The sequence below is a fragment of the Astatotilapia calliptera genome, chromosome 19, assembly GCF_964374335.1.
Source record: "Astatotilapia calliptera chromosome 19, fAstCal68.1, whole genome shotgun sequence".
NCBI lineage: Eukaryota > Metazoa > Chordata > Actinopteri > Cichliformes > Cichlidae > Astatotilapia > Astatotilapia calliptera.
The window spans coordinates 17,865,217-17,891,490 of NC_137440.1; the positions used below are offsets into that span (position 1 = coordinate 17,865,217).

A 26,274-nucleotide genomic window follows, 5' to 3' on the forward strand; every position below is an offset into this window, starting at 1 on the left:
TAACACTTTAACTGTCTGATAATAATCTTTATCAGACAGTCTATGATCAGGAAATGTTATATTTTTGTCTTTTAATATGTAATAACTTAAATATTTAAACGTATTTGAATAATCTTTTGGGCACATGAGAAAATACATTACCAAACATGACTGGAAGCGCTGTCCAATGCCTTTCGCCTCAGCTAATAAAAAAACTACAACTACCAGGGAGCACCGAGTCTCCCAGTTTCCGATTTACCGTTACCACGGGAGACCGAGGGAAGCTACAGGCTCTGAGCACCCAAGGCAGCCACCATTAGCTACGAAACATCGATTTTGAACTGTTTTCCAATATATTTGCTGATTTAACGTACTTTATCTGCAGGGAATCTTTAAATTTGTGAGTCATGATTTTATGAACGTCTCTAGCTGACGGTAACAGTTTACCATTGGCCACTTAACACTAGCCGCTAACTAGCTAAGTCAGCAATCTATGCTAAAGTAATCGTCACATTCACCAAATGCTGGAGCCTGGAAATTTCAATGTGCCTGTTATTTGTGTAATGTAACATTATCGCCACAACCATGTTTATATACCTCAGCAAAAAGGTAAGTTCGCAGTTATCTGACACAGCTCACTGGCCACAAGTACGCCAGGAGGACGTAGTGTTGGGTAACAGTTATCTCCCGTGTCTTGTAGATCGCTATTCCCAATAATATCCATCTAAAATGTGTGTCTTGGAACAAAGATCAAGGCTTCATCGCTTGCGGAGGAGACGATGGTCTTCTGAGAGTACTGAAGCTGGAGACTCAGACAGGTAAGATAGTTAAAAAGGTGCACGACTAACAGAGGCATGCACACAGAAGGATTTCCTGCACCTCAGAGAAACCCTTTGATGGTTAGAGAAAGTAAACAATGATTTGCGTTAACGTTAACAACTATAAACACGTGCAACTAGGATGACCAGGTGTCCTCTTTTTTTAATGTGCGACTGCAAGGTAATTAATGTAAGATTATCCTCCAAAACTAAAAATTTAAACAGCATCCCACCTTTTGATTGGCTTTACAGGGTCTCAGTAAAACATGGCACACTCAAAGGAGCTTTAATCATCTTTCTTTTCCATTTTTAGTGTTCCATTCATCCTTCATCAGTTTGTCTTGACCATGTCTACGTGACTAAATTGACTAATTGATGCTGCCGTCTAATTGGTTGATGATATGTTTATGTTAAATGATAGTTGAATAGGTTTACCTAATGGGTGTACCTAAGAGCTATTTTGCATAAACAACCTGCTTGTCACTGGTAGCATTACAGTATATTGATGTCACATTGTCGCAATGACGAATAACACCCCATACATTCAGCTGTGTGCATTTGTTACAGTCCAAGTTGTTATGTAATGCAAATGTGATTCGGATTTAAGGTATTTTGAAATGCTCTTAAAGCGTCTTGGAAATCGTTTTACACTTTCATAATACTGTTGGCTCAGCTCTTGTGCCGCTATGTTCAGTCAACCTGCTGTTGTTAGTTAGGGCCACTGTTTCTTAATGTTTGAGAAAATGTGTGAAATGATTGATGAAATTAGTGTTTTTTTTGTCTGCTGCATTTTATAAGCCCTTTTATTAAATTATGTTTTATTTTTCTTTATTAATTTATACATTTGGACATTTATTGCATAATATTGTGATTTTATTATCCAATTCAGGGTCAGTTGGTGTACCTACACCAACTTTCACAGGGCAAGAGACTAGGTATATCCTAAACAGGTTGCAAGTAAAAAAAAAAAAAAGAGAAAAAACAAACAAAATTTGATCAGTTTCAGCATCTTATGTCTTATTGTCTTTGTAGATCTTTTTGCATGATTTTTAAATCATTACTTTCATATTTACTTGTCCAAACCTATTTTGGGAAACATGATTGTATATTTGCTAACCATTATAAACACCTCTGGAACTACAGTTACTTGGTGATGATCTGATCTCTTTTACCGTCCTTTGTAAACAGATGATGCTAAACTTAAAGGTCTTGCTGCACCCAGTAATCTTTCAATGAACCAGACTTTAGAGGGACACAGTGGTGAGTTATTTTGTATTAAGTATTTTTTGGCCAGTTTTAGTTATAGGATATTAGTATTCACAATTCTAAAATGAGACATCAGAAAATGATCTAATATTCAATAACTGCCTCCCATGCAGGTGCAGTGCAAGTGGTCACGTGGAATGAACAGCATGAAAAGCTGACGACCAGTGATCAGAATGGACTCATCATTGTGTGGATGCTTTATAGAGGTGATTATTCCATCCAGCTTGTACTGCTGCTCCTGGTGCAGCAGTATAAGCAGAGACACCCAGACCTCCCTTTCCCTGACCACATGCTAAAGCTCTTCCAGGAGAAGACTCAGGCGTTCCCAAGCTAGCCAAGTGTTGATTCTGTTCATGTTGATGTAGCGTCTTCAGTAGGAGAAACGTTTTATCACTCATCTAAGTGACTTCTTCAGTCTCAGCTGGCTGCAGGTTTCACCAGGCTTGTAAACAGTACATTTGCATTATGAAACTAGCACCACTGACATACAAAGGACTGTGAGGTCCGTTTCTTGATCATTAATATGCAAATTGTCATGACCGTTCATGAACTACTGATCAATGGCAATTGATCAGTGGCCATGAGTACCATTCACAGAGAGTTGGGTAGTACCTTCGATTAAAGCATTGTAAGATGGTGAAAGACGCACCCTCAGGGCCTCCCATCAATTCAGAAATGGTCTTTCCCTTTTTATGTAAATGGTCTCCTTGACTACCCGCTCAAACCAGCGTTCCTCCCTGTCCAGGATGTGTACATCCTCATCATTGTCCTGGCCTGAGGAGTTAGCTCGTCTGTGTTGTGCCATCCACTTAGCCAGAGATTGTCTGGCTTCCCCGATGTTTAAATCATGACAATCCTCCTGGGACTTTACAGCGCACACTGAATTACTCTGTTTGTGCCGGGGAACCCGATCTTTGGGGTGGACCAGTTTTTGGCACAGCATGTTTTGGGCTTTGACAGCCACAGAGACACGGTGTTTAGAGAAAACGTGTCTCAGCTGTTCCGATACTCCAGACACATAAGAGATCACTAAAGGTTTTCGATTGGGCAGCAGTTGTCTTTTTTCTCTCCTGGATTGCTCGGAGCTTTCTTTAAGTTCCTTCCCAGCTTTGACAAATATCCAGCTGGGATAAGCACATTTACTCAGGGCCCTCTTGATATGATGTTCTTCTGCTTCTCTGGCCGCTGTATCTGTGTTGTAGTGTCCTGATGACACCCAGTTTGTGCTCCAGTGGATGATGAGAGTAAAACTTTAAATACTGATCCGTATGCGTTGAAAGTTGATCTCACAGCCCACATCCTGCCAGTGTCTTCCAGGTTACTTCCTTCAGAATCCCACAAGCTCGCCAAGCTTCATAGGGCTCCTTCCACAATCTGGTTCACACTTGGTTTCGAACTCATACAGTAGCTCAGGTTCCTTCCTCATCAGATAGGTGAGATTTAATGTCCTTATAAGCAGTTTTAGTAATTGGGGAGCGAGCCAGTAGAGCCTCTGACCCTGACATTGACCTTGGGTGTGACCCAGTCGACATGGCATCAGATACCTATGCCCCCTCTTATGGGTGGTGGATCCACAGGAGAATGAGGTCGTCCGTCTTTTGCGCTGAGCCAAGCCCAAGTTGTCAGGCAGTCACGCTCAATTACATACTTTCACTCTGTGTCTGGGTACAGCGTGACCCAATGGTAACCACATGCCGGACAGAGTAAGTATGTCCTTAGTTCTTTTCTTTATTAGCATTATTTGATCATTACTGCATGCAGGCAAAATACAGAAACAGGTAAAAAAAAAACAAAAAAACATGTCTTTAACATTTTTTTTTTGGTCTATTAAGGTGCATGGTATGAAGAGATGATCAACAACAGGAACAAGTCAGTAGTGAGGAGCATGAGCTGGAATGCAGATGGTCAAAAGATCTGTATTGTGTATGAAGATGGGGCTGTCATCGTTGGATCTGTAGATGGTAAACTGCTGCTTACTTAACAAAAATAATATTTGTGGAATTTTCTGAGTATGTAAATATGAATATATCCTTTATTATATATCCTCATCTCTTAAGGAAATCGGATTTGGGGTAAGGAGCTAAAGGGAAGCCAGCTTGCTCATGTGGCATGGTCGCCGGACAGCAAGATACTCCTCTTCGGCATGGCAAATGGTGAAGTACACATCTATGACAATCAAGGAAACTTCATAGTAAGTTTGTAAGCTTAAAAACAGTTAATTCTGTATGCTACTAGAATAGCTTTGCATGATTCAGAGTTGAACATAATGCTGTTTTTTCTTATAGTTATAGTTCCTTATAGTTGAGCAAGTTAATGAATTGTCATAAACTCTAGTTTTCTAGCTACCTTAATTGTTTCCATCCCCATCTCCGCCTCTATTCCACTGTGATAAAGTATGACAGAAACTAGCATGACCATAAATAAACATGAAAACCAGCTGAGACTCGATATAAAACAAGTGCATATAAAAGTATTAAATAATGCAACTATAATATTTTTTTATTTTATTTTACTTCACTGTGACTCAAGCAGAGGAAGGATATATGCTAACTCTTATTGACTCGTGTTGGCTTTCAGATGAAAATGACCATCAGCTGTCTTGTCAATGTGACTGGAGCTGTCAGTATAGCAGGTATCCACTGGTATGCAGGAAGCGGGGGTTACGTCGAGCCGGACTGTCCATGTCTCGCCATCTGTTTTGACAATGGAAGGTGTCAGATCATGCGTTATGAAAGCGATGAAAGTAAGCCACAAAAACAAAATTTAATTTCAAATTTCGTCACTCGTGTTAAATTAAACCTTTTTACAGTTCTTTTTTTGGTGCTCATACCCCTTTTCTTCAGACCCAGTGTGCATTGATACTCTGATGAATGTGGTCAGTATCCAGTGGAACCACTGTGGCAGTGTGCTGGCAGTGGCCGGTTCCCTTCGAGGTGCAATGGAGAAAGAGTTCAATGTGGTGCAGTTCTACACTCCGTTTGGAGAGGTGAGCATTATGGCTTTGATATAAGATGGGATTTTGCTGTTCTATATACCATCTGGTACTGTCATTTGGATCCAGGTTAAGCATGCATGGGGAGCTGATATTGTTGGAAATCTTGGCTCAAAGTTCACTGATCAGAGGAGCCTGATTTTTGACTTACATAATTTTATCTAGACTTTCAACACATTTTGTACTGCTTAGTACAATAATCAGTAATCCTCAGTAATCTACGAAAGGGCAACAATATCAGCATGATCTCAGTACTGAGGAGAGTCTGTACCATAGAACGGATTTAATCGATAAAGAAGATTTTACTCTGCAGCAACAAGCAAACAAACCCACTACACCAAATTAGTTTGTCTTCAACCATCTCTCCTACAAATGCACACTTTTTTCTTTTAAGCTAGCTTTGTGTAGGGGACCGATGGGTCATTTCAAGAAAATAAGTTTATAGTTGAAACACTGAAACTTAAAAAACCTGAAAAAGATGAAAAACCACTCTTATTCATATACAAAAATGGGCATTTCATATTCCACAGGTCTGATGAAAGAGTCAGTTTATAAAGATAACAGTCTTCCTGCAAGTCTCTAGACAGTGGAATTAGAACAGCAATTTTCTTTTTATTGTTGTTGTTGTTTTTTGTTTTGTTTTGTTTGTTTTCACTTGCTTGTCAGCAATGCAAACCAAGCTCTGGATATAGATGTACAGGGACGATTCCAGGGAAGCAGTAGTGCAGTCTATTAGTCAGTCCCAGTGGGTGTTGGACTCCACCCACAAGTACAAGCCAGCAAGAGCTTGAGAGATGGATCGGTGCAGCATCAGTATTGTGGATGTGGATGCTGTATCAGTCTGTTTTGGTGAGGAGAGTTAAAATGTACTTCTGCTGTCACCTTTGACCACTGTTGGTAGTTACTAAAGAATAAAGTCTGGATATCTTTGAAATAAGTGTCAGAAAATGGATAGACAGTGTTCTTAAAGACAGCCAAACACTGTCTTTTAACTTTGTGCACATTTTGGACTGAAACCATTGTGATTACTGAGAAGAACTCTTTGGATGTTTGTACTTCACAGGTTTGGTTAGTTGAAGTGATATTAAAAAGTTGTGTGACATTTTTTTCGTTAATGATCTTCTTTGTCTGTGCAGCATCTTAGAACTCTCAAAGTGCCTGGGAAGCAGATGTCAGGAGTTGCCTGGGAGGGAGGAGGGCTGCGCATTGCCCTGGCTGTGGAGTCCTTTATCTACTTTGCCAACATTAGACCAGATTATAAGGTGCATGCCAACACATGTGATTCATGAAAAATGTCTTTTGCCCTGGTGAACATGATGGTAAATCTCTAGGTTTATCATTGTTTGGAAGGTTTAATCTGCTTTGATAGCTAAAACAGTAGAGCTAAGCAGTCTATGATCATATGTCTGGGTTTAGCTGTATCTATCCATCCTTTTTCTGTCTTGTAACAGTGGGGCTACTGCTGCAGCACGGTGGTGTACGCCTACACAAAGCCAGAACGCCAAGAGTACTGCGTGGTATTCTGGGACACTAAAAACAATGAGAAGTTTGTCAAGTATGTCAAAAGCTTGATGTCCATCACCACCTCTGGGGACTTCTGCATCCTGGCTAGCAAGGCAGATGACACCCAGCCTCAGGTATGAGCGCCTATAGATTACATGACCTTAAAGTGATAGTAGAAGCAACCAAAATACTGACAGATCTCTGCTGTTTTCAAACACTACAGACTACTTTAATACACAAATTACTACTCTGTATGACTTTAAAGGTACTTTTTGTAATTACCCTCTGCAGAATTTTACTGAAAAATTTGCCACCAGGGGGAAGCCATTTACAAGTGGGTGTGTTCTGCTCTCTGATGTGTGCTACAGTGTAACTTTTGATATTATGTTTTAGCTTCTCACCAGGCGTTGCCTCTTCCTTGGCCACCACTGCAAATAAGAATATGTTAAATAAAGGTTCCACAGACTTACAGTGCTAGTCTTCTACTGGTGCTATTTGGAAAATAGAGCACTAATTTAACTAGTTTTTCTCTTCAACACAGCATGCACATTTTGGAAGTAAAGTCATAGATCTATGACTTTACTATATGATATTATTTCTTTAAATTGTGCTGATAATTTTTATTTTTGTTACTTTTGAAAGTTTAAAAATAATTCTTAAACACAAGAATTTACAAAAAGTATCTTTAAGGTTCATACTGAAGGGCTGGGTGATATGGACCAAAATTAGATGGATGGTTGGATAGCGAGAAAGAGAGACAGAGACAGAGAGGGTTTATTTAGATGGCTTTACATTCCATCAGACCGACTTAGAGACACGGGGGAAACAAATGCTAACAAATTAGCTAACTATAAGAGCTGCAAAACAAAGAGTTAATTTATACCCAGAGTTAAGTTATTTTAACAAAATTAAAAATGACATAAGAAAAATTTTAACAAAAACTTAAATATAACTAAACAGCATAAATCATTTTTACACTACACATTCCACATTGCATTCCCTATAAGGAATACTGAATGAGTTAAAGTAAATTAAGTTCTGAACATAGACAGGTTAACATTAAGTTAACTTCTCTAATAGAACTCATGTAGATTCAATAAATGTCAGATGTAATGAGAATGTATGAAAACAAAAATTTTCTTTTGTTACTTTGTTATTTCTGTTTTTATTTATTAATTGTTGTTTTTAAGTTTTTATGCAGTGTAACTAAGATAAAGATAATTAAAATGTGTTGTTTAGAGTATTGGTGCATAAAGTTACCAACTTTATAGTCTGCAAATGTGGCCAGGGTTTAAACATGAATAAGGCACATGCCATTTTCTGAGTGATAAAAATGATTGTTTTTAATTCCTTGGCTTTGAAGAGTAATTTCCTTCTCAGTGTGCTCCAACTGCAAAACCTTGTTTGCTAAAATTTTAAGTTATTATTTGTTGTTGGACCAGAACTTCAGGTTCTGAGAGTTGGATACAAGCACTGGTGATTCTTTACATTGCTATGAAATTATGTTGCTATATCTTTTAAAAATCAATATATCGCCCAGCCATAGTTGTAGAGTTAGAGAAATCCAGCAACAGAGGTAATAAAAATAGTGGATTTGGACTAGTGTGAGGATCACAAATGTTTCTCTGCTGTTTTGCCTCCTGTTTTTTCTAATCCGTCGCCACACAGGAGGATGCTGAGGTAGAATCTGCGAGTCATGGGAGGGTAATGTACAATTTAAAAGCTCACACCCCCAAAAAAGAGGACAATTTGTTATGACATAAAGTTTTAAATTGACCTGCAGGATAATGTCACTCCATTTTGTGTTTTTCAGTATGTCCTGATTTTGTTCAACTCCATCGGGACACCACTTGACTCAAAATACATAGACATCGGTGAGTTTCATATGATGAGAAATACTTGTGGTGCAGCATTGGTATGATTAAGGCCACTGTTTGTCTTTAAGTCAGTGTGAGAGATCACACCACATTCATAGAGACATAGCTTACATCCTACCTCCAGCCACCCAGCTTCCTTTAGCACTGAACACTGGCTGCCTTTATGTTGCTCAGTGGGCTTTGCATATCCCAACTTGATAAACAGCGTTAAATGAAGTGTGTGTCAAACAGTAGGTCTGGAGACTGTTTGAGAATTTCTCCACAAAATTTAATTTGCAGAAAATGTTCAAGGTGTGCTGTGAGATTACTGCTGTCACCCACAATAACCTTGAGCATCTGTATGAAATGAGGGTCCTCTCAAGGGCACAGCATGCTTTTACATATTGAGACCCTGATGTTTTAACCACGGAGAAGCTTTGATCTTTTCAGAGCTGGCACTGTTAGATTCACACAGTCCCATGCTGTTATATATTTTAATCTTCTCCCTCATGTGATGCTCACTTTTTTATTTCTTCAGATCCAATGTTTGTTACCATGACTAAAACCCACGTTATCGCTGCATCCAAAGAAGCTTTCTACATGTGGCAGTATAGAGTGGCAAAAAAACTGACTGCCCTGGAGATCAACCAAGTGACAAGAACAAAGAAGGAGGGAAGGGAAAGGTGAGCTCACATGTTGCAAACTGGTCACGGGGACTGGACGGGTATAGAACAAAGCCAGGTATTAGCCAGAGAGTAAATCATGGAAAGATACGGGAAGGCCAGGTCACCACAGTGTTAGAATCTGTGAGCCAGTGGATGAAACCACAGGTTTACTGTCTCACTGTTGCTGTGTGAGACTTGATAATGACGGTGCAATAAAAAGGCTTCATTCATGTGAGTTTCCAGACCAGCGGCTTGGTGTGAACTAATGTTCTGCCAGATCTATCCTAACACCTGGATTACAAGTCACGTCAGGTGAACTAGAAGCTGTTTGCCTGTCTGGCTGTCTGTCTCTGTGGCTCCTTCTCATGTGTTCTGACTTCCTGCACCTCCAGGGTCTATCACATCGACAGCACTCCATCTGGAGCTAGTGACACCAGCCCAGATTTCACAAAGGCCTTCACAGTAAGAACGTTGTGTATCTCCTGTCTTACATTTCAATAAAGTGACACTTCTTCTGTTCTAAACTTAACACTTATTATCTGATTACATTCAAATTAAACACTCTTATCTCTGAACTCTCAAGTGTTTCTGTTAATGCAATTAAAATATACAGATATATGGCTTTAAAAGTACTTATTTAACTACTGACTGGTGAGAAAAGGATATTTTTTATAATTTAAAGTAAGATGGATTATTGTGATTCTCACGTTGTGTATGTGCACTTATGTTTTATTTCAGGCAACTCGAGATCCCATCTGTTGCATTACAGCTACAGATAAGACCCTGATTGTGGTATGTACAAACCTGAATTTATAAAAGATGCACATGAACAAAAATACAGACCGCAGAAACTTAACAACCTCACACCCCCAAATACAGCTGATTAAAGCTGTAACTATTGCATGTGAATTGTGTGCCTCCTTTCTCTCTGTCTTGTGCTCAGCCTCCCCAAGTAAAGTCTGAATGTGAAAACATTTCTTCATAGTTAAACAAATATTAACCAGAGTTTTCTTCAGTCTGAGAGGCTGGTCTGTGACATGATTAAGCTAGCTATAACTGGAGTTGATTCATATGAATATGTTGTTTTATATGTTTTTTTTATATAATTTGTACATGTGAATATTCATGTTTTCTTTGCTTGCTGTATCCACGTCAGTCTGGCAATGAACCATATAATGGAATCAAGAGTAAAATAACTGTGTGTACGTCTTCACAGGGTCGTGAGTCTGGCACCCTCCACAGATACAGTCTCCCAAATGTTGTTCTCGTCCAGAAGTACACTTTGAACAACAGAGCCCATTATCTCTCCCTAAACTGCAACTCAAGGTAAGTGTTGGTGTTTTATGGTGTTACAGGTTAGCACCAGTAACAGGTGTGCTTTACTGAGTAATTTTAGGTTGTATTTTTGAGTCTAATGTCGTCGTGTATAATGCTTATTTTTCTTCAGTCGTCTGGCCATAATCGACATCGCGGGTATTATGACTCTGTTGGATCTGGAAGTTCACACTTCCACAGATAATGGGACTGGAAACCAGCCATCCACAGGAGATCCATCTAAGTTTGAGCGCAAAGATGTTTGGGACATGAAGTGGGCAAATGATAACCCTGATCTGTTTGCTATGATGGAGAAGACCAGGATGTATGTATTTAGAAACTTAGACCCAGAGGTGAGTCCTTAAGTAGTATGCCTGATGTACAGCTCCAACTTAGACTGCACTAACATTAATGTTATTCTTAGTGAGGGTAATTTGTTTATTTAAAAAACAGGAACCCATCCAAACATCTGGATACATCTGCAACTTTGAAGATCTGGAAATCAAATCTGTCCTACTTGATGAAATCATGAAGGTAAATGTCTGAAACAAGTTGCATGAAGCCCAAATATAATATGTAATGCAGTCATATTTATTTTTAACTATGTTTACACAAGTATGTCTGTTTTTGAAAGACTATAAGATGTTAAGGGTGAATATGTAGGCATTTTATTTGGAAAGTTCAGTGCTAGCTAGCTAATCTTGACTCAGCTCAGCCGACTCGGACAGGTCGGTTTTAACACGTATCCACATCATTCAGCTGCTTTTCCAGCGAGTTCCTCATCCTGCACTCAGTCTACAGTTCAATCGCCCTGCATAGGAGCTGTGACAGTAGTTTTCACTTGCTCTGCAAACTGCACAGACCATTACTCTTAACTGCTACAGGTTCTGGTCAGACTGACCAACAGCAGTTTGACACTGTGACCTTGGCAATCACCTAAATTATTGACTATGCCATGGCCCCAGCGACTGAAATTTCAAAATAAAATATTTGACACTGCTATTCTTAATTATCATTTAAATAAGGAATATTCCATTACAGGATCCAGAGAGACCAAACAAAGACAACCTCATCAACTTTGAAATCCGCTCCCTGAGAGACAGTCGGGCACTGATTGAAAAAGTGGGCATTGAAGAAGCTTCGCAGTTCATTGAAGACAATCCTCATCCAAGACTTTGGTAATTAAAAAACTTTCCACCTCTGTTCTTAATTCAATATTGTTTTTTTAAATATATATATGTAGTAATCAAGTCTTTATTTTATCCTTTTCATTCTTTCAGTGTTCTGCTACAATTTCCTTTTGCAGTGATTAAATTTTCTTTGCATGTTTTGGTGCTACATTATTTCTGTAAGCCAAAGAACACTCTCCTTTCTAAATCTGCCAGGCGTCTGCTTGCTGAGGCAGCCCTCCAGAAACTGGACCTTAAGACGGCTGAGCAGGCTTTTGTCCGTTGCAAAGACTATCAGGGCATTGAGTTTGTCAAGCGCCTGGGAAACTTGCAGAGCGAGCCAATGAAGCAGGCTGAAGTGGCGGCTTACTTTAGCAGGTTTGAGGAAGCTGAACGCATGTACCTGGATATGGATCGCAGGTACAGTGGCTTTTTCTGGTATCCCAAAAAAATCTCCCTACTACCTCCCATTTAAATTTCCTGTAGTGAAGTGAATTATTAATGTTGCTCCAGTACATATTTCTTCCCCCATCCTGTGAAATATGGTGCAAAATGACCATGTCTGTCACTGCAGGGATCTCGCTATCAGTCTCAGAATCAAGCTTGGAGACTGGTTCAAAGTGTTGGCCCTGCTCAAAAGTGGTTCTGGGGACAGTGATGATGCTCTGCTTGAACAAGCCAACAATGCCATTGGAGACTACTATGCTGACAGACAGAAGTGGTATTGAAGTTTTATTCACCCCTTTTTTCTGAGGTTGTTGATTCTCTCTTACAATCTAATCTTCAAGTGTTACTGGTTTCATTTTTTCATTTTTTAAACTTTATGATACATGCCCACAGAATCTGTCATTTTCATCCTTCATCCTTTATAGTCTATCAAATCAGATCTGCAGTGCATTCATTTGTGCGGATGGGATGAGGTGGCCAGTTCTCAGTTGAATAAAGTTGAACTTCAGGCTACTTTATGCAAACTAGAGGTGTCCTGTGTAACCGAGTGCCTCTGGATACCTGCAGACAACTTTTAACACATATGCAACCACTTCATGTTAATAATGAAGTGGCTGCTAAGATGTTATGTTAGGCCTTTTCAATCTGATCCTGAGCAGAATGTAATTGAGGAAGACATTACTCGAAATAAAAATGGAGACAATCATGGAGGCAACGAGATGAGAGGGTCTGCGTCGACTGCTCCTGTATGCCAGCCATGAGGAGAGGTGTATATCTGGTCATCAGTTGTTAGACCTCAAATTGTGGCTCTGACCTCTGTTGTTTGTGATTATTCATTTTAGAGATTATGTGCTCCTGTCATACAGTCATCAGATGTGTCTGTCAGTCTGAACAGCTGGCTCAGTCTCACTCGGAGAACACTGGATTTAAGAGCTGACTGAACTGGCATGTAGTGACTATTGTTTCACTTTCAGATTGATTGTCAGCTGATTGTTTACTGCTGTGCAGGAGACTGTCTAATATTTTCACATCTTTTATATTTCGTAAACCATTTTTAACTCGTTATCCAAGTACACTCCTTGTTGGAGAAAATTGTTGGGAAAACATTTGATTTAATCTGAAGCACTCGAACTCTTGGTTGGCAAAATGGATCAGCTGGATTGGGAGAGAAGTGCAGAGAACAGCCGCAGCTTTTTTCCCCCCTTTTTTAAAAAAAAAAAAACTTTAAATATGATTTCTTTTCAAGGGTCAGTGCTGTGCAGTACTATATTAAGGGTCGTAACCAGGAGAGACTCGCAGAATGCTACTACATGCTAGAGGACTACGATGGCCTTGAACGTTTGACCGCCGCTCTGCCAGAGAATCATAAGCTGTTACAGGTGAATCAGATGCTCTTGGATCAAATGTATATATATATATATTAGGGGTGCAACGATACTCGTATCGATATTGAACCGTTCGATACAGTGCTTTCGGTTCGGTACCCATATGTATCGAACAATACAAAATAAATTTTTAAATTGTTTTATCAACTTTCTTTCTGACGATGCTGTCTGTGCTGAGCGCTCAGTGGATCTGCGCTCGACAGTGCAGCCTAGGCGGAGTAGTGGAACGCAGATTCACTGAGCGCAGGGCAAGCTAGCGAGACAGAAGTTAAGCTCTCCTTGCAACATGGCAAATTGAACCTCCCCCACCCTCATTCAGATCTGGCGTTTGGAACTATTTTGGTTTTCATGTGAGGTATGACCCTGAAGGTAAGCGCGTCATGGACTAAAGTAAAACAGTATGTTGGATGTGCCATGCAAAGCTCAATTACATGGGTGGGAGCTAGTGTGTTAGCGCAGTTAGCTCATTAACGTGTTGGCTGTCCAGCCCCATGCACGGGCCATCTGTGGTAGCTCGTTAACGGAGATTTGCCAACGTCATTTCAAAGAGATTTACGCTGACAGCACTAGTGGGAACACAACAAATATGACTGCACATTTACACCGACATCATCCTAGTGCAAAGACACGTGGAAGCAGACAAAAACAACAAGCACGCATGCTACAAACTTTACCCGAGTTATTTAGACAGCCGTTAGCACATGATTCTTCTTATGGGGACCTGATATGTTTAATATGCTGCTGAGAATATAGCCCAGAAGAAGCATATAGTATAGCTTTTATTTTGGAAAGAGCCATTTCTCTGTAATAAACTCTCTTTTCCAAAGATGAGTGATTCCTCAATCAGATACAGGGCTCACAAAATCGCCTGCCCGACGTCCCGGGGCTAGCGATTCTTCCAGTCGGGCTACCAAAATCTATCTCTGCCCTGCCCGTCGGGCTATCGTAGGAAGGAAAAATATATGTCAATGGTTTTGCATTCTTTCGGAAATGTAGCTGGGTAATTATGTCATTGGCATCGGTGAGCCACTGCCAATATGTGACATATTGGAATCGCGTTTGAATTTGCGCTTGTTTTTTGCTTTCACTTTGCAATTGCGCGAACTGTGTATTGGTGAGTGATGATAATTTGTGCACCAATTCCTCTGACATCGTCTTATCAATCGTTAGCTTACTATGCAAACATGACAAGTGAAATCTCCTGCAGCAAGCTTAAACATGTGAGAGGTTGATCGTTATGTGAGTGCGTGTGTAAAAGCAGCAGGATATATATTGTAGCGGGTCAGGGCTGTTCGGGGTTCTGTTTGTACAGTTATGTTTTGTTTATGTTGCCATAGTGACGGGTGACGCCCTCTCGCTGCGACGGTGTGTCCTTCCGGGGTCAGAGGGCGCCCTGTGTGTTGTTGTTGCTGTGCTGTTGCCGCGCTGAGCAGTTAGCTAGCGGCAGTGTTCTTCTGCAGATGTCAATAAACGGCTGTGCTCCCTGGCTAGCTCACGGGAAGCAAGACCAAACGATACCTCAGTCTCCTCCTTGTCTGAGCTCGCCACATTGGTGTCAGAAGTGGGATGATGGTGGCACCCCATGTTCTGACCCGAGTGACTTTTCCCCCCTCCGGTCGTGACCGGCCGGTGCGCCAAAAGAAGGCACTTGGACATTTGCAGGACTTTGTGTGGGGTAATGGGGTCGTCGGGGACGACTGACCCCTTAGGTGGGGGCTATGTAGCGGGTCAGGGCTGTTCGGGGTTCTGTTTGTACAGTTATGTTTTGTTTATGTTGCCATAGTGACGGGTGACGCCCTCTCGCTACGACGGAGTGTCCTTCCGGGGTCAGAGGGCGCCCTGTGTGCTGTTGTTGTTGCTGCTGTGCTGTTGCCGCGCTGAGCAGTTAGCTAGCGGCAGTGTTCTTCTGCAGATGTCAATAAACGGCTGTGCTCCCTGGCTAGCTCACGGGAAGCAAGACCAAACGATACCTCCGTCTCCTCCTTGTCTGAGCTCGCCACATTGGTGTCAGAAGTGGGATGATGATGGCACCCCATGTTCTGACCCGAGTGAATTTTCCCCCCTCCGGTCGTGACCGGCCGGTGCGCCAAAAGAAGGCACTTGGACATTTGCAGGACTTTGTGTGGGGTAATGGGGTCGTCGGGGACGACTGACCCCTTAGGTGGGGGCTATGTAGAGGGTCAGGGCTGTTCGGGGTTCTGTTTGTACAGTTATGTTTTGTTTATGTTGCCATAGTGACGGGTGACGCCCTCTCGCTGCGACAGTGTGTCCTTCCGGGGTCAGAGGGCGCCCTGTGTGTTGTTGTTGTTGCTGTGCTGTTGCCGCGCTGAGCAGTTAGCTAGCGGCAGTGTTCTTCTGCAGATGTCAATAAACGGCTGTGCTCCCTGGCTAGCTCACGGGAAGCAAGACCAAACGATACCTCCGTCTCCTCCTTGTCTGAGCTCGCCACAATATTTTAGTTCTGCTGAGCCAAATAAGACAGGTCAGGGTGAAGAAGTGACAGCCAAAGAAAAGCTTACCACAAAACGGAAAAGTTATGACAAATCAGACTATAAGGCAAAAAGAAAGTGCAGCTTTATGGTTTCATGGACAAAAGAATTTCTGTGGCTGCAATATGACAAGTGAAATAACCAGGGCTGCACATAAGTGGTCCGCAGGTGCGCATTCGCTGTCAAAATAAAAAACGGGCACAAGATAAGAAGTTGCAACACGTGTTTACATACATAAGATTTTCAGGAGGAGGACAGACATTTGTTTAGAACTCTTAAAGATGTCGAAGAAGCAAGCTCCTTTAAGCAATTACTGTGATGTTCCTCCACCTCCAAAGTAATGTCAGAAGGAGTCCGAACCACAAAAGAAGCATGTATTCTCGGAAAAGTAGTTGCAGGAGGTGAGCTGGCTTCAAACAAATGATGAACGCAGAGAGATGTGGTGCGGAATGTGCCGTGAAAATTTAATAAATGAAAAATTAAAAAGGCATGAACATTTTTTTTGTATCGAAAAAATATCGAACCGTGACACCAAAGTATCGAACCGAACAGTGAATTTTGTGTATTGTTGCACCCCTAATATATATATAGATAGATAGATAGATAGATATGTACAGTGCCAGTTTCTTTAAATATGTTACCTTAAATCACAATCACTCTTCAACATCTTTTCTATATTTATGCTGTAGGAGATCGGTCAGATGTTTGCTACAGTTGGCATGTGCGAACAGGCTGTGAACGCCTACCTGAAGTGCAACCAGCCCAAAGCTGCCGTCGATACGTGTGTCCATCTGAACCAGGTGAGAGGTGGAAAGAAAAACTTTGGCGCCACAATTTCTGAGCAACGCTGAGTGATTTACAGTCAGTGAGCCTCCTGCTGTCCTCCCACTCCCAACCTATGCCTGAGTGATATTTAGCTCCGGGGTGTGAATGCTTATCTCAAAGTCACTGGACTCTTCCAGTGTAAATGTTGGCCCAGGAAAATAGGAACGACACCTGAAAAACCAAGGATGGAGCTGTCTTACAGGTAGATTTAGTTTAAAGGATGTTAAATCTGTGCTTTATTGGCGGTCTCCTCTTCTAAAAGAATATGTCATTAGGAGCCCCAGCTTCCTTCCTTAAGGGCGGTTTCTCCTGCTGTGTTAATACTGCACATTTGACAAAAAAACAGGCAAGCTGTCAGCTACTTTGCCTGTAACCATCTTGTTGTCTTAGATCCCAGATCTCTGAAAAACAGTGTTTGTGCCTAAATTGTCCAGATCTGCTCTCCAAACCCGTCACGACACACTGCTGTTGCTTTTGTGACGAGATAATTAAGAACAGCAGTGTTACATCCGAGTAATGCCCATTGGATTCGGGATATTAATTGCAGTTCTAACATGGATTCATGTTAAAAACTGTGATTTCTCATAATAATTATAGAAATACATTATTTTTAAATGACCATTTTCTCTCGAAAGTTTTTTATTTTATGGTTTAATCATAAATTTACAAAAACAAAAAACTTTTGCCCATGAGAGATTCAGTTCTGATCATTCTTTTTGTGACAGATTCTATAGGTATACATACTGAAAATCTCAGCACTTCCCAGAAATAATAGCTTATTGTAATCTCCCTGCTGGGAGGCATTGTACACAGAGGGACAACACAGAGAGACAAACAACCAATAGTCATTTTCACACTTACAGGCAATTTGGAAACACTAATTTACTTATCTTGATGAACATGAACAACGTTTGACAGTAGTAGGAAGCAGAGGTGGGACCAAGTCATTGTTTTGCAAGTCTCAAGTAAGTCTCAAGTCTTTATCCTCAAGTCTCAAGTCAAGTCTCAAGTAATGTCAGGCAAGTCAGAGTCGAGTCTCAAGTCACTGGTGTAAAAGTCCGAGTCAAGTCACAAGTCTGAAACTTTGAATTTCAAGTCCTTTCGAGTCTTTAAAAAAACCCCGAAAAAAAGCATGTTGCAGTTATGCTAAATGTAAATATTAGACCATGTAATTTTTAAATCTGTGTTTTTCTCAACACATGACAAAATAGTGAACTTAGAAAATATACACAAATTGTGAAATTGCACCTCTTTAAAATGCAGCTCAATTAAACCTAGCTCCAAGAATAATTTTCACCGACAGTTCTGAGATAAGCTGCATGTTATTCTTGGATGCGGTTGTAGGACCGGCTTTAAAATCGCATGACAAAAATATCATACACATTAAAAAAAACTGTATCACCAACGTAGCCTGGAAAACATTTGCTAGTTAGATGAAGTCAGCTATCTCATCTTAGCATATTTATATGCATATTTATAATCATACGGTTCTTGGAGTGAGTGCATACACTCATGAAGTTTAGTAACTTCAGGTCACTGCAACAAGCCCAGGTACAGTTTACCGACGGATGGGTGCAGGACCTTGAAATGCACCGTGTAGAAAGTAAAGACCATCGTACCTATCATAAGTTTACCAGTCTCACAAATCGTCGTCATAAATACACATTCCTTAACCGTTTATTAATAGGACCTTTGAGCTCAACGGTAATTAATTAGTAGTGGAAATAATTTCTGGTAGCATCACAGAAATGTAGCAGTGACAACAATACTGTATGCTGTAATCGTACTGGACAATTAGTGATACAAAACAACTGTTTTATCCTGTGAATAAAAGTATGTGTTTTTGTCAATGTACCATAATAACAGAAGCGAAACGCAATATTGTGTCAGGACAATTTACTATTTATGCACAACAAGCAAAGGAGCATAGCGCGACAATTTCTGTTCAGCGCCAGACTTGCTTGTAACCTATATCACCAATTATGTTAAGAAAAATGACGCATTAACTACAACAGCAGACTGACCTGTGTGGAAATGCTTGGAGCAGACTAACCTGTGAGCTGGAGTGTTCTAGGACGTTATATTTGATCTTTGAATGGCTGCAATCCAGTCGCCTCTTTGTTACTTCGGAAACATGGCTCGAACAATTTCTCTTCAACGACGTAATCCGATAACAACCGATCTCTTTACCCGTCGGCTTCCCGTGGCTGTCATGCGACCAGCTATTGCAGTTAATAATACAACAGCTTCTTGAAATTTTTGTGTTTCTTTTTATCGCTGTATAACTGATTTCAATTGAAAGCCTGCGTGCGCTAGTACCGCTTGCCACGAGTTCCCAGAATCCTTTGCGGTTCTACCCGTGAATGACGTCACATTTTCAATCTCTATATAATATGCGTGTTAAATTTTATATTTGGGGTAAAATATCAAGTCTTTTCAAGTAAACCGGTTCAAGTCCAATTCAAGTCCCAAGTCATTGGTGTAAAAGTCCAAGTCAAGTCACAAGTCTTAGAACATTTTTTCAAGTCAAGTCTAAAGTCATAAAATTAATGACTCGAGTCTGACTCGAGTCCAAGTCATGTGACTCGAGTCCACACCTCTGGTAGGAAGTACCTGGAGGAAGCTCGCACCCACATGAAAAAGATGATAAAAAGACATATTTACTTTTTTTTTTAATTTGTATTGAATGTTTTTCCTGCAGTGGAACAAAGCAGTGGAACTTGCCAGGACACACAATATGAAGGAGATTAAATCTCTCCTTTCAAAATATGCGTCACATCTTTTGGAGAAAAATAAAACTCTGGAAGCAGTGGAGCTGTATCGAAAAGCTCACCATTTTCTTGATGCAGCCAAACTCATGTTTAAGGTAAGTCAACATTCTTTTTCATGTAAACCAGCTTTATAGATTAATTTTAAACACATATATAATTTTTATTTTGCTGTATGTTTTCATTAGTCAAGTTAGGTCCTACATTTAATATGGACTTAAATTAGAAAGTCCTTAAAAAGTTAAATGTACCATGCCTTTACTCACACTTTGCCTCAAGTTTGCCAAAGTGTATTAACTCTTTACGCCTTGAAAGCCTACTAGGAGCATCCCTTAACGATATTTCCTAAATGGTTCCTGTCATATTTCAGGCTTTTTTTATAAAACAAAATGACTGGGTTTGCATGAGATGTCAGTGAGGGTGGTCTCTGCTTGTGCAGCTACGTTTGGGGGAAAAAAAGAGAAACTAAAGGTCGTCAGATCACGTTTTTATTGAGGTCATCAAATATTATCTTTTTGGGAAAAGAGTTAACAAATAAAGATTCTGGTTTGTTCCATGAAAGATTAGTCAGTGCTTTGCAAATTACAGCGGGGAAAATAAGTATTTGACACATCAGCATTTTTATCAGTAAGGGGATTTCCAAGTGGACTATTGACACAACATTTCCACCAGATGTTGCCATCAAGCCAAATATTGAAGTCATACAATCAAATCAGAACATATAAGTATACAAGTTAAACCATAATAAATAAAGTGAAATGACACAGGGAATAAGTATTGAACACACTTTATTCAATACTTTGTAGAAAAGCCTTTGTTGGTGATTACAGCTTCTAGACGCCTCTTGTATGGATAGACCAGTCGTCTGCATTGCTCAGGAGTGATTCTGGCCCATTCTTCCACACAAACGGTCTTTAAATCTTGAAGGTTCCTTGGGCCTCTTTTATGAACTTTAATCTTCAGTTCTCTCCATAGATTTTCTATGGGATTTAGGTCAGGTGATTGACTGGGCCATTCAAGCAACTTGATTTTCTTTCTTTGAAACCACTTCATTGTTTCCTTGGCCTTGTGTTTGGGATCATTGTCTTGCTGAAATGTCCACCCTCTTTTCATTTTTAGCTTCCTGGTAGATGGCAGCAGATTTTTATCCAGAATGTCCCGGTACATCTCTCCATTCATCCTGCCTTCAATAATATGAAGTCTGCCAGTACCCCTTGCTGAAAAGCAGCCACAAACCATGATGCTTCGACCCCCAAACTTGACTGTTGGTATGGTGTTCTTGGGGTGGTGAGCAGTGCCATTTCTTCTCCAAACATGGTGTGTAGAATGACTGCCAAAAAGTTCAATTTTGCTTTCATCTGACCATACTATAGTCGTCCAATAATCCACAGGCTTCTCCAAATGCTGTTGCGCAAATTTTAACCGAGCCTTGACATGCTTTTTGTTCAGCAATGGAGTCTTGCGTGGTGAGCGTGCATGGATGCCATGGCGGTTCAGTGCATTGCTTATAGTTTTCTTTGAAACAACAGTACCTGCTGATGCAAGGTCTTCCTGAAGTTCTGTCCGAGTGGTTCTTGGCTCTTGGGGAACCCTCCTGATTATTCTTTGGACTCCTCGGACAGGGATCTTGCGTGGAGCACCTGATCGTGGCAGGTTTATGGTGAACTGATGCACTTTCCATTTCCGGATAATGGCCCCCACAGTGCTCACAGGAACATTCAGCATTCTGGAAATGCACCTATAACCATTCCCATCAAAATGCTTTTCAACGATAAGATTACGAAGATCTTGAGAGAGTTCTTTGCTTTTACCCATCATGAAGTCTTTCCTGTGTGCCTTCTGGGTAATGAGGAGCCTTTATAGGCCATCAATTAGGACTAAAGCAGCTGATATCAATTAGTACTGATAGGGGACAGGATTTCTCTATCAATACTGACAGATTTCAGGTGATCTCCTGGCTTTCTATGTCATTTTGCCCCTTGTTATCTCCATGTATTCAATACTTATTCCCTGTGTCATTTCACTTTATTTATTGTGGTTTAACTTGTATACTTATATGTTCTGATTTGTTTGTATGACGTCAATATTTGGCTTGATGGCAACATCTGGTGGAAATGTTGTGTCAATGGTCCACTTGGAAATCCCCTTACTGATAAAAATGCTGATGTGTCAAATACTTATTTTCCCCGCTGTATGTTGACACAGAACAAATCACATCGGGAAGATAGGCCTGGTATAAACTTGAAATAAAGCAAATAAATAATACTTGTTGATGTAATACATTTGCAAAAGTTCTGAAAACATGTTTTCACTTTGTCACTTTACGCAACTGAGTGTAGGTTGCTGAGAAAGAAAAATACGCCTCTGTCAGTGCGCCCCAGGGTGGCTGTGGCTACAATGTAGCTTGCCATCACCAGTGTGTGTGTGTGTGTGTGTGTGTGAATGGGTGGATGACTGGATATGTAAAGCGCTTTGGGGTCCTTAGGGACTAGTAAAGCGCTATATAAATACAGGCCATTTACCATTTACCATTTTACATTTGTGAAAGTGTGGCTTATGTTTGCAGATAGCAGATGAGGAGGCAAAGAAAAGGACACGACCTCTGAGGGTGAAGAAGCTCTACGTGCTGGCAGCACATCTAGTGGAAAATTACCACAAGCAGGTGAAGACGTCACAGCAGAGCAAAGGCAAAGGAAAGAAGACGGAGGTAAACCATGTACACACGTACTATTCCAAATCTTTCCAGTGCATTAGACATTTTTCTGCTGTAACTGTTTGAATAAATTATTTGTGATGTGTTTCAGAGAAAAGAGTCATTCTTGTGCTTATGTGGAAAGACGTCATCTGTTTGTGTACAGAGGTTTGTGTTCATATCATTGTGTGTATCTTTGTCTGTAATTAGGCAACGCATGCACTTGCTAGCCTGCTGGAGGAAGATGCAACATCTGCAGACAATCGCATTGTGGACAATGCCTGGCGAGGAGCGGAGGCATATCACTTCTTCCTGCTCGCTCAGAGGCAGCTGTACGATGGCTACTTGGAGAATGCCATGCGCACAGGTGCCAAATCACTCCTGTAGTACTTATTATATTACTTACATTATATAATCATACTTTATATTCTAATATATACACATTGATTTACCTTTTTTGTTTTTCTCTCTAAAATGTGAGAATTTTCTGCTTCTCTTTTTAAAAAACTGATGCAAATGAACTTGGTTTTGTACTTTAAGTTGAATACAAAATACCAACAAGAAACCTTTCTGCTGTTCTGTTTCTGCTGTTTTAATCTGCTGAATTCTTAAACTGTACGAAATTGAGAGACAGTGAAAATATTTTTTTTTGACTACACGAGCATTTTTGCATGTTTTGTACTGTTCTTTGTGTCTTTTAAACAGTGTGTTAGGGCTGAGCAATTAACCAAATGTCTATTTTATCATTTCCATATGCTCCAGCGGTGTGATGAAAAAATCACTGTGATAAATTTTTCCCATTTTCCCTTTCAGCTTTTTTCTTTACAGCTCATTTCCTTTACCTCTGTTGGATTTTTTTGGACCAGCAGTGTGGCCCAAAATTACTGTAGTTATTATTTGCTTATTTAATAATGGTCATAATTGAGAAACTCTCTCATTTAGTGTAACATATTTCAAGACTGCTTATTAGGCTAAAATGTTGCCCTGTTAATCTAAATCTCATTATAGCCAATGGGGCGTTGCCAGGAGATTCCCAGTTGGCATGAGGAACAGCCATCAAAAGCAGCAATATTATAAAAACAGGAATGAGTTTACAAAACTCACCTTCTCTCTGTCACCCTTACCTATAGACCTTTATGCTCTCGCCACAGTGTCCCTAAAGGTGCACAAAGGCTTGCCCTTCTCTCTCTAAGCAAGACATGGAGTGTCTACAGTGCGTGCTTCTCTACAAATAAGTTTGGACAAGTCATCAGGTGTAATGGATTGTCAAAGTTCGTTCCTGTTTCTTTCATTTAAGGAATATTTCTAAATTGCGACATATGGTCTCCTTAGCTGAACTGGAAAAAATTGTCCATGCATTTGTGTCATCGCGTTTAGATTATTGTAATTCCCCGTTTACCAGCTTGGATAAATCATCTCTTTCTCGCCTCCAAGCTATACAAAACGCAGCAGCCAGACTACTAACTCGCTCTAGCAAGCGAGCTCACATCACTCCTATTTTATGTTCTTTACATTGGCTCCCAATAGATTTTAGAATTCGTTTTAAAATTATTGTTTTAACGTACAGAGCACTAAATGGCCAAGCCCCAGATTATTTATCCAAGCTTCTCACAAAATACACTACTGCTCGCCGTCTCCGCTCACAGACTCAGTTTGTTGGTTGCTCCCAGAACACGTCTGAAGACGAAAGGGGACAGAGCCTTTCAGTCTGTGGCACCAAGGCTGTGGAACAGTCTACCTCTACAACTATGTTTGGTTGACTCTGTGGAATCCTTTAAAAAACAGTTAAAAACTTTACTGTTTAAACAAGCTTTCTGTTGACCAATGCTTTTTACATTTTTATATTTTTAATTTACATTTAAACTCTATATTGTGTATATTGTGCATTTTGCTATTTATCGCACTGTTTATTTTAATCTCTGTGTGCAGCGCTTTGTGACTACCTGTCTATGAAAAGCGCTTAATAAATAAACTTTACTTACTTACTTAAAGGAAAGGTGTAAGCAACAGGGAGAAAGTAAGGAAAGAGATGCAGCTGAAAAATAAGTGCCAGCTAACAATGGATTTTTCACAAACGTGCATAGCAAAGGGCAGATGGTGGAGAGACTGAAGGAAGAACTCTTCAGTCATAAGCACAAGTTAAAAATGGGTTGTTGCTTTTTCTTTTTTTTTATATTGCTGTGGCATATGTTCAATTTCATGTGTTTATGTCGTTTTTCGATTCTCTTTTGAAACACTGTCGTTTGTGAGAAGCAAATCATTTTCCTGGTCACGTCTGCTGGCCTTTCATAGATCTTGACATGGAGCTGAATGGTCGTATGTCTACAGTGTAAACATTCTTTGCATAGATAAGCATATTTTTACCAGATATGCAAAAAGTTCTTTTGGTTAACCGTAATCCTTCTTCTAAATTTAACATTAATCATCAGCTGCAGTGAAGCCACTTAGCCTCGATTTATGAAGGAACGATCGCAGATTAGTGCCTTGGGAAATGATCAATTTTATTTTTTCATTTACATATCTTTTGGTCTTTGGCGGTTTTGTAATTTCACTTGTCCTATACTCAGCATAAGCCTGACTTTTCACTATTTATTATTAATTGATTTTGTTGGTTTTTGTTTTGTTTTTTTAAGCTCTTCACCTGCGTGAGTATGAGGACGTGATCCCTCCTGTGGACATCTATTCTCTGCTTGCTGTCTGCTCTGCAGCCAACCGCGCCTTTGGCACCTGCTCACAGGCCTTTATTAAGCTGGAATCCCTGGAGAGTCTTGATCCTGAACAGCGGCAGGCCTATGAGGATCTGGCCTTGGAGATCTTTACAAAGCACAGCCCAAAGGACAGTCGCATGATCGAGTGGAACGCATCATCAGAGGGGTGAGATTTATCGCTAATTAACTTCAAACTCTATCATCAAACTGAGAGCAGCGTCATCTCCCAAAGTTGTGAAAATTATGTCTAGATGTAAACTTTTTTTATTTTATTTTACTGTTATGTTGATTTTGGCGATGATAGTTGAAAGACATGGTGGAGTATAAAGTTTGTAGCTGGTTAGTTGATTAGCAAGCTTCATCTCTAAGCAGTGCAGTGCAATGAACAGATACAGTTACCTTGTAATTACTGCAAAGTAACCAACAAGGGAAGTCTGTGAGGACTAGTGGTCATTAGAGAAACTGCAGCTATTAGCCCCAAATGTTGTGTTGTGATTCATCTCCTTAGGTTTATGAAATAAACTAAATCTAGAACTACAAAACGAGAAAACAGCCACGACTCAAAACCAGAACCGAAGTTAAACACATTTAAAATGGAGCACCGAAAGCAGGAATCAGTGGCCTAAACTTCTGGTCTTTCCTTTGTAGCCCTTTTACTGGTGCATTGTTTTGATGACAGTATGACCTGAAGCAGCTTTCTGTCTTTTGTGTTTTTTTGTCCTTATTTTGTCAGGATGGAGGAAAGATTTCGCACTTGCATCGTAACTGGTCTGCCTGTCCAGGAATACAGTTGTTGGATTTGCAGTGTGTGCAAACACTGTGCTCATGATCAAGAAATCAGCAAATATAACTGCTGCCCGCTGTGCCACACTCCTATACTGTAAAAGGAGAACAAAAGATGAGAAAATATAAGTTATTTTCATAGAAAACAGAGAAATGTTAAATCATTTTAACTACTTTCAGGCTTAAAGTTTAAAGTTAAAGTTCCTGAACAGGCAGCTACAGAGGAGCTACCAAAACAAGATTCACCCTAATCTTTGACTTTTACTATAAGCAGTGTAAAATACTTTGGTTCTTTGTATCTATTTTCACGTAAATAAATAATTCTGTTAATAAAACAGCTTAAACTGTTTCTTTGTTCAACCGGAGGAGACGCCAATGCTGAACCATGTTGAAGATCTCTTCAACATGGTTCAGCATTGGCGGAGACGCCAATTGAGTTAAGTTAAGCCCACTCTCTTAGCTGGGCCGGTGTCTTCACAGGAGAGCAGGAGAAGGTGGCCGGGGAATGGGAAGTGTGGGCATCTCCTGTGTTAAACTGCTGACTTCATGACCTGGAAGAGCTGGAAAAGAGAGAGACAAGGTTAGCACCAAGACCTTTTAAAGAAGACATTTCTA

At 40.3% G+C, this 26,274-nt stretch overlaps 1 protein-coding gene across 2 annotated transcripts; it reads left to right on the forward strand.

The window, feature by feature from the left end:
* The first annotated feature begins 215 nt into the window (after positions 1 to 215).
* On the forward strand, positions 216 to 25,994 carry wdr35 (WD repeat domain 35). 2 transcript variants are annotated; one of them, XM_026152761.2, is made up of 28 exons: positions 216 to 588; positions 680 to 797; positions 1,986 to 2,057; positions 2,177 to 2,269; positions 3,896 to 4,024; positions 4,121 to 4,254; positions 4,641 to 4,806; positions 4,907 to 5,049; positions 6,192 to 6,317; positions 6,507 to 6,692; positions 8,227 to 8,262; positions 8,372 to 8,432; positions 8,953 to 9,097; positions 9,472 to 9,541; positions 9,818 to 9,871; positions 10,296 to 10,405; positions 10,527 to 10,746; positions 10,847 to 10,927; positions 11,435 to 11,571; positions 11,779 to 11,982; positions 12,137 to 12,283; positions 13,256 to 13,388; positions 16,573 to 16,683; positions 19,410 to 19,574; positions 22,043 to 22,183; positions 22,379 to 22,535; positions 24,802 to 25,042; positions 25,610 to 25,994. In XM_026152761.2, exons 1-28 carry the CDS (start codon positions 565 to 567, stop codon positions 25,758 to 25,760), a joined length of 3,555 nt encoding a protein of 1,184 aa, XP_026008546.1. In that variant the 5' UTR covers positions 216 to 564; the 3' UTR covers positions 25,761 to 25,994. The 2 variants fall into 2 exon arrangements, with proteins under 2 accessions (XP_026008546.1, XP_026008547.1); XM_026152762.2 differs by lacking the exon at positions 8,227 to 8,262.
* Positions 25,995 to 26,274: the final 280 nt, after the last annotated feature.